Here is a 9355-nt window from a genome sequence, read left to right as displayed (position 1 = left end):
GAGAGATAGAGAAAGTGGAGGGTAGACAAAGAAAGGGAGAGACAGAAAGAGAGAGAGTTTAATGTTTTTCTCATATTTAACCAGCTAATCCAGAGGGAGTGAGTCACAGACTCTCTGTGACTCACAGTCCTAGCTATTTTCTTCTTCACGTGAGGAGCAGTAGAGACACGAGTGTGACAGACACACGTGTTCTCCTGACAACTAGAGCTTTTACATACAGTTTCTTTAGACTCCTATACTTGTGACGATCACATCTGTACAACAATGGCAACTCAATCAATTCTGTGCGGGGGCACTGTATAGTTTGTGGGACACGCGTGATGATTTCAGTGATCGTGTGTTTAAATGTAAACTATAGCAGTTGTATACCGTTTTTTCAGTGAGCTAAATCTCTTTTGCTCGAGTATAGTCTGCTGAGCAAACATCCTCAACTTGTCCTGAAGTAAAAACGTGAACGTAATAATAATGCAGAAGAAGAAGAAGAAGAAGAAGAAGAAGAAGAAGAAGAAGAAGAAGAAGAAGAAGAAGAAGAAGAAGAAGAAGAAGAAGAAGCAGCACTGGAAGCAGTGCCTCGAGGAAAGGGTTTCAGTTTCTCTCCTCCCTATTGACTCACTGAGTCTTTGCGTTCACGTATGTGTGTGAGAGCACGAGCGCGTATGTGTGCACACGCACGTGTGTCTGTGTGCCTGTCTGTCTGTCTGTGTGTGTGTGTGTGTGTGTGTGTGTGTGTGTGTGTGTGTGTGTGTGTGTGTGTACCCCGCCAGCCAAACAGCAGAGTCAACATGTCAATAATTCATCCTTCGTATATGATTTCGTCAAGCTAAATGATTCATCTTCCTCTGAATCTCAGACGCGTCCTCGTCTCTCTGTTTCTCCTGCCCTCGTTCTCTCTCTTCCCCTTTCTCTCTCTTCCTCCTCTGATTTCACGGCCGTCTCTGTTATAATCCGCTATTCGAACTGGACGTCTTCCGGAATGGCTTTTTTTTTTTTTACAGTGCGTTGTTGTGTGTTTTTATAACATGCCAGTCGGTTCCGCTCCGTGTGTTCAACCCGGAGCGTTTTTTTTACGGTGATGATGGACATAACATCTGTTTTCCTCCCATGGTTATTCCAGCTGCTCCATAACCCGTGACCCCTGGCTGACCCTTTCGCTGTGCGCTGCTGCTGCTCCAGAACCAGAACACATGACGGTCGCATGTGATGCCTGTAAAAAAAAAACCCGCCTGTAATCATTGTGACTGTTATGGCGTTTCGGTTATGAATAGGGGGGTTCAGTAGTGTGAGCTTTGTTTAGTCACGGTGGGTGAGAGAGGATGCAGTGTGGGGGGGGGGGGGGGGGGGGGGGGGGGGGAGGCCGTACGGTGGTAAATAAGAGTGAAGCAATATCGTGATATGGTGCCAAGTTATTGACCAATGTCATTTTGAGGTTTACTAAAGTTCTGTTATTGTCGGGCGAGTATATATAGCACCATTCTCGGCTTACTGTATATTGCAAGTTCAGATGAAACAGAGATTTGGTAAGTATAGACAAACAGAGAGTTGGCCTGTTACAGTTATTTAACCGTCTGATTAACCAATGATATACAATTCTGAAAGAGAAGTCGCCTATTCTCAGTCCTTGCCCCACAATGGTGGAATGAACTGCCCACCCCAGTTAGGACAGCCGAAACCACTCTTTCGCCGTCGACTAAAGATGCACTTCTTCAATCATTATCTGAAATAAAAAATAAAAAAAATCGAACCCTAACTAACCTTACTGTCATGCACTTGTCCTAATATACTAACCTACACTGTAGCACTCGACACTTTAATGAACATTGTTACTCAGACCCTTCCTGATGGCTTGTCGTACAGAACTTGTAAGTCGCTTTTGGATAAAAGCGTCAGCTAAATGACTAAATGTAAATGTAAATGAAATAATTAGATCTGGCCCATTTGGCATGGGGACTTTGGCCAGGACCTCCCCCCCCCCCCCCCCACAGGTCATGAGGTCAGGAAAACCTCCAATGGAGTGACGCTGCTCCTTTAAGGGCCTGAATAAGGGTGAGTTTTTCCAGCCCAAACTCCTCCTTCTCTCCCTCCCTCCTCCCCCTGCGAAGAAAGAAGTGGGATCATCAACTTCTTGTGTGTTGCCACTACTACTACATAACAACTGACCGGGGATCAGTTTAGCTCCGCTGTTATAGACGACACTTAACACTTAAATCTCCACACAGTCAACTGATCCTGGGTCGGTAAAGAAGAGAGACCACTACATAACAACTGACCGGGGATCAGTTTAGCTCTGCTGTGTTAGAGACGACACTTAACACTTAAATCTCCACACAGTCAACTGATCCTGGGTCGGTAAAGAAGAGAGGCCACTACATAACAACTGACCGGGGATCAGTTTAGCTCCGCTGTGTTAGAGACGACACTGTGACTTAACACTAAAATCTCCACACAGTCAACTGATCCTGGGTCGGTAAAGAAGAGAGGCCACTACATAACAACTGACCGGGATCAGTTTAGCTCCGCTGTGTTAGAGACGACACTTAACACTAAAATCTCCACACAGTCAACTGATCCTGGGTCGGTAAAGAAGAGAGACCACTACATAACAACTGACCGGGGATCAGTTTAGCTCCGCTGTGTTAGAGACGACACTTAACACTAAAATCTCCACACAGTCAACTGATCCTGGGTCGGTAAAGAAGAGAGACCACTACATAACAACTGACCGGGGATCAGTTTAGCTCTGCTGTGTTAGAGACGACACTTAACACTTAATCTCCACACAGTCAACTGATCCTGGGTCGGTAAAGAAGAGAGGCCACTACATAACATAACAACTGACCGGGGATCAGTTTAGCTCCGCTGTTAGAGACGACACTTAACACTTAATCTCCACACAGTCAACTGATCCTGGGTCGGTAAAGAAGAGAGACCACTACATAACAACTGACCGGGATCAGTTTAGCTCTGCTGTGTTAGAGACGACACTTAACACTTAATCTCCAAACAGTCAACTGATCCTGGGTCGGTAAAGAAGAGAGGCCACTACATAACATAACAACTGACCGGGGATCAGTTTAGCTCCGCTGTTAGAGACGACACTTAACACATAAATCTCCACACAGTCAACTGATCCTGGGTCGGTAAAGAAGAGCGACCACTACATAACAACTGACCGGGGATCAGTTTAGCTCCGCTGTTTTAGCCGACACTTAACACTTAATCTCCACACAGTCAACTGATCCTGGGTCGGTGCAGAGACTCTACACTCCTCCTCCCGGCCACCCAGCGGCCCCGCACCGTTCCCACGCCTCCAACACACAGAGAGACTCGAGAGAGAGAGACGACGAGAAGCAACAAGAAGACAACTTTTTTCCCTTCTTCTTATGAATCAGCAAGGATTTTATAATATGCGGAAACGACCACTTTAAAAAAAAAGAGAAAAAACACCATCAATGGATGTTATTATACATCGTACAAATTGGATTTACGACGGGGGGGAATAAGTATAATAGTGAGCTTCTTCGGGTTTTTCACTTGGAAGAAAGAAGGGAGGTCAACTTTTTTTTTTTTTTTGTAAACGCGCTCCGCTTTTTCCTCTTCATTGTTGTCGTTTTCCTTTTCAGTTCGCTCCTGGTATATTTCGTGGCTACTAACTAAATAACTAAACACGTGTGGATGTACTCTCCTGGATGTGTATTCGCACTTTGTCTCTTGTTTTTGGGGAGAGAGAGAGAGAGACGGGAGGACCGCTGCCGGAGCCCAACCTCAGGAATTCGGGAGCAGAGAAAATGCTGAACGCTATCTCAGTGAGCTAGCTTAGCCGGCTGGCTAGTTTCGCGGAGTTTTTTGTTCGCGGAGTTTTTCTCCCCCTCTTCTTAAAACACCGGCGAATTAACGTTTTGTGCGAACTTCGCGGTGATGCGTGGCACTCTTGCCGAGTTATACCTCTAGCTAACTATCTTTTTCCGAGGATTGTTCCAGTGGTTTGGACTGGATGTTTGTGTGCGGGTGGTTAGTAGTAGCAGCGTGCTGATCTAAAAGCCCCCCATACGATACAACAACAACATAGCTAACAAGCTAAGCTAGTTGCTAAGTCCCAGCAACATGCCGCAGTTGAACGGGGGAGGTGGGGACGACCTGGGGGCCAACGACGAGCTGATCTCCTTCAAAGACGAAGGGGAACAGGAGGAGAAGATCTCCGAGAACGTGTCCGCGGAACGGGACCTGGACGACGTCAAGTCTTCCCTGGTCAACGAGTCCGAGAACAACAGCAGCTCGTCCGACTCCGAGGTATATGAAAATGGGGCACCCTGATGTAAACCAGACGAAAGTCTTTCTCTGGTCTGCATCCCCTTAACAATTGTATGTATTGAACTGTACTGTACCCATTCTGTACAATCTGTTAATAAAGTTTTCAATCAATCAGAAGACTAACTTTTCCCCCCTACTTTTATTTTACCTACTACTTCAGTCACTATGAATGAATGAAAACGGGGGACCTTGATGTAAACAAGACGAAAGAAGTCTTTCTCTGGTCTGCATCCCCTTAACAATTGTGTGTATTGAGCCGTACTGTATTTTGTACCCATTCTGCACAATCTGTTGGATAAAGTTTTCATTCGTTCACAGATGTGTCTCTGTGTTTACAGAGACAGTGTGTGTAACTAACCGTGTCTCTCCGTTTGTTTGATTTGTCTGCAGGCAGACAGACGCCCGCAGCTCAGACCAGATTTGGAGAGTTATGTCAGACAGAGAGAGCTCTTTGCAGAAGGTAAAGACTCTGACAACAATTTATCATTCTGTCTGTCCCCCGTCAGCAATACGTGTTGTCCGTCCCTCCCTCCCCCCCCCATATCTCTGTGTGTCTCGGTGACCTTTTAATACTAGGAAACTCAACGTTTCCTTTCAGAGAGAAAGGGGAGTTCAGACACATGATGTAACTCTCTCCTCCTCTCTCCCCCCCCCCCCCCCCCCCAGCGTTGAGGAGACAGCAGGATGGGGGGCTGTTCAAGCCTTCTCCATACGCCGGCTACCCCTTCCTCATGCTGCCAGACCTCGCTAACCTCAGTAACCTTGGTAACCTTGGTAACCCCTACCTCGCCAATGGAGCACTTTCGCCAAGTGCCAGGACGGTGAGACATGCACACGCATACAGAAGCACATGCATGCAAACACTCACACATGGACACACACACACACACATATAGACTGACACATGCATGCATACTCACACGTTTAGACACACATACACACACGTACAGTAGCACATGCATGCAAACACTCACACATGGACACGCATGCAAACACACACACTCATAGACGGACACATGACACACTCATAGACGGACACATGCATGCATAGTCACACGTTTAGACACATGCACACACATGTATGCAATGCACACACACACACACACACACACCAGGCAGCTTTAGCTGATGAGGGGTATAAGGCTTAAGGGCAAATACCGGTACTACCCGGAGCCTGTGTTACTTCTCATGTACACACACAAACACACGCACGCCACACACACACTCCTGTATGGATCTGTTGTCTCTCGTGTCAACGCGGTGGTGTGTGTGTGTGTGGCCCCATTGTGTGCAGCCAGGCAATTGTGGACTCGGTAACGTAGCACCCTTCTTTGTGTCAAGCTGAGCTCCTTGCATGTTGCTGCTTTGCTTTCTACCAGGGCTTTGCAGGGACTCCCATGTGCAGAGAGGTGTGGCTTTTTTTGGCTCTTGGATCAGCGCCTTTTTCTTTTTCTCGCCACAGTGGAAGCAGACGTTTTTATATACGAGAGACACACCAAGGCCGACCGACCCTGTGTCAATCGATCGGGTTTGTTTGTTTGTTTGCGGTAAACAAGCGCCCCGGCGTAGACTGCGACGGGTTATGATGCTGACTATAGCTGCTCACACTGTGTGGGAATATTGTGGTGGTAGTAGTAGTAGTAGTATGGCGAGACCGGTCCCAACAGATGGCTGTGTGTTGGGGGAAAAAAAAAACAACGGGGCGTACAGGTTTTGTCGTGTGGGTCTTTGCCTGCCGCACTTGGTGGTGTTGAATATGAATGGCCGTTGTGGTGCACGGTGCTGTGATAAGGCGGTGCCGTGTGTGTGTGTGATGGTGTGTGTGTGTGTGATGGTGTGTGTGACGGTGCAGCACCAGACAGGCCCTGACAGACACAGCCCCCCCCCCCCCCCCCGGTGAGGCGGGCGGCCCGCAGCAGGAATGTGGCTTCCTACTAGTGCTTCACTCATCACCACCGGGACAGAGCTGCAGCCCTGGAACCTTACAGTCAGCAGCAGATTAGCTGCCTTAGCTGGGACTTACACAGAGGGATTGGCACAGAGTGTTGCCCAACTCTCCAGCCCTAAAGCCCCATTGAAGCTCAGCTTGGATTATGAGAGTGTTGAGTGATGATTTTTTATTTTTTTCCTCCCCACTCCTCCCCTGTTTGGTTGTTTGGCGTTGTACCCTAATGATTGCCCAATGACACTTCAGCTTTTTGTCCCTCCCACATTTGTTTTTGAAAGTCCTTCCTTTGTGGATTTAACCTAGATATACATGGGGCTATATACACACACACACATACACACACACATGCACCCACACATACACCCACACACCTGCATTCCTTAGCTTTGTAATGCCCTCCCCGTGTGTTAATGGGTCATTGTTGTCATTAGAAGGCTGTGAATGGTCCTAATGCAGGACTCTGCAGGGGGATCGTTACAGCTCATTATACTAACACACACTGGCCACAGGACACCCAGACGGAGACATGCCACACACACACACACAGGGAGGACTGGGCCTGTGCCAGCCACAGCTGATGACTTTTATATGCGTGAGGTTTTATATATATTTTTGCGTTAAGTCTTTACTGAGCAAGCTGCGGACAGGCTGCACATAGCCACGGCTCCGTGTTGACTTTAGTCAGCAGAGAAGTTCTTACTCCTCCCTCACCCCCCCCCCCCCCTCTAGCAGCCTTCCTTACCACCCCCCCCCCCCCCCCCCCCCCTAGCAGCCCTCCTTACCCCCCCCCCCTCTAGCAGCCCTCCTTACCCTCCCTCCCTCACATTTCTCCGGGGCACAATGGAGACTTTGTGTACCTTTTCAGACTTCTCAGTGGGATAGTGTCAGGTGTGTGTATGTATGTGTGTGTGATGGAGAAGCGCCTGCTGGTCTGAGGGGTAGGTAAACACGCTAACGTTAGCTGGACGCTAGCTGAACCATAACACAGGTTGTTTACTGTACTCATCTCATCTGCCCTGGGCTGGGAGCGGGGAGGGAGGCGAGGCAGACAGGACAGCCGGGCAGCATGTGGAGACAACCTGTCTGCCCACTTAACCCTCCCAACCCTGGGCCTGGCCGCTCCACTCTGCCCCTCGCCTCCCCGACCGTCCCTACCTCCTTACCCTTGACCCAGGAGGAGGAGGAGAAGGAGGAGGAGTGGATATTTTGACCACGGGCGTGAGGGAACTGGTGCACGGCGCCGTTTGCAGAGGTGATTGGCGTTTTTTAAGTGGGTTAAAAAAAGAAACGCCACCGTTGTCCCGTCATGCCCTGTGTGACCTAAAGAGTCTTAATGACCCTGGACACAGGAAGTTCACCCTAAACTATTATGCGAGAGTGACGTGGTTCATTAAGTCTTTTTAGAACTTAATTTAATTAAAATGTTTACACCAATCTAATTGATTTATCAATTATATCTCCTTTTGTTGTTTTTTTCTTTTTTTTTTTTTCTTCCTGATTCCACACCTGCACATTGTGTGTCTGAGCACCGTCGGGGCGGCGAAGATCACGTCTTGTGAAACAGGGGAACAGGTTTCTTCTTCTCGGAGCTCTAAACAAAGGAGCAACACATCTCTTGACGTCGTCAGCGTGACGGGAGACACTGCCAGCGCCGCTCCGCTGATAGTGACTGACGGGAACGACTCACTGCAGCCCCGCCGTGACATTAAACAGCCCCGATGATCGCTGTGGGATACGGCCACATTCTCTCGTCTTATCTGTTTACACTAACTTATGAAACGGACCAAACCTCATTTGGGTGTGAAAGGCTCCAAAAACAACACTGTGTGATATCGAGAGTCCCAACTTTATTGTTGATGGATCAGCTCCAGCGAGTCTCTCGTCTTTGATGAGATCACAGATTCCTGTCTCTGTTTTCTACTCTTCGACTCTTGAGCGATGGCTATTGGTTACCTCTCTCTTAACCCCCGGCGCTCGTTCTGTCTGCCGCCCGTCGGTTTGGTCGCGCTGGCGCGGCGCGCGTGCCGCTCCATCGCCTCCGCCGTGACGCATTTTGCCGTCTCAAACTCCGCCCCTCTTTTCTACATCCTCCACGACTGTTGTCCAAGGGATGTTGTGATTGGAGGATCAAGAAAAGAGGGCGGAGTTTGAGATAGATAATAAGTCCCGTTTGTCGTCCACACCCTCCACGACGAGTACACACACTTTGGAGCACCTATACAGCTCTAGCGTCTATAAAGAGGCCCGTCAAAAGCAACAACCTTTACACACGCACAAGCGTGATGTTTGATATTATGGAGTGAACTGTCTTGACGCCATTCGAATAACATATTGATTCTATTTGTGAGTGTATTTTCACTTCAGTGACTCATTAGGGCCGGGCAATATGAACCAAGTATCATATCACAATACTTTTCTTTTAGTTTAGACGGTTTAACAGTATTTGATGGTATTTAAATGTCCATACCCAGACATTATGACAATAAAGGAATCGGAATCTGAATATGACATGCACCCAGACATACAAAAATGCATACCGTCGTGCATGGATCCATAACGGTATACCTTCAAATCCCTGCTGGTTATATAGATTTGATTGATTTTATTTGAAAGGGACGGATACAAATACATAGATAATGCCTGTATCGTAGTGTTTGTAGCCAAAGCTAATTAGCAACACCCGTCCCTTTTTTAAAGGGCCACATAAAACATTATAAAATAGGACATACAGTAGGTAAATAAAAAGGTAATAAAAGCAGTTGGGTGTACAAAGTAGACATGCCCTTACTAACATTAGATACATACATAATAAAGGCTGACTTTGTCTCCAGCAGTTGTCCCGCTCACCCTAAAAAAACCCTCCTCCCTCTTCAAGTCATTTTTAGCCGACCGCTGTGGTTCACCAGCCCAGGCCTTGTTTGTGTGTCACTAAAGTTAGAGCAGGAGAGGCAGACATCAGGACTGTTTGAAGAGGAGACGAGACCTGCTGACTTCTCACTTACACACACACACACACACACCCTGACACACACCCTCGTCACCCCTGAGCAGCAAAGAAAAGGCAGGAGGAGGTAGTGGAGGAGAGATAAGTGATGCTGT

General features: G+C 47.9%; 1 protein-coding gene across 1 annotated transcript in view; it reads left to right on the top strand.

Annotated features, from left to right (window-relative positions):
* Positions 1–3347: 3347 nt before the first annotated feature.
* The window catches only part of tcf7l1a (transcription factor 7 like 1a), a 53393-nt gene continuing 47385 nt past the window's right edge, over positions 3348–9355 (top strand). The window contains exons 1-3 of the mRNA XM_084324255.1: positions 3348–4287; positions 4699–4768; positions 4975–5129. Of these exons, the coding sequence (XP_084180381.1) occupies positions 4102–4287; positions 4699–4768; positions 4975–5129 (411 nt within the window). The 5' untranslated portion in view covers positions 3348–4101. The remainder of the gene's footprint in view (positions 4288–4698; positions 4769–4974; positions 5130–9355) is intronic.

This window comes from Notolepis coatsorum (assembly GCF_963971535.1).
Source record: "Notolepis coatsorum genome assembly, chromosome: 11".
NCBI lineage: Eukaryota > Metazoa > Chordata > Actinopteri > Aulopiformes > Paralepididae > Notolepis > Notolepis coatsorum.
Note: the sequence above shows the minus strand (reverse complement) of the source record. Positions and strands in the feature narration are given on the sequence as shown.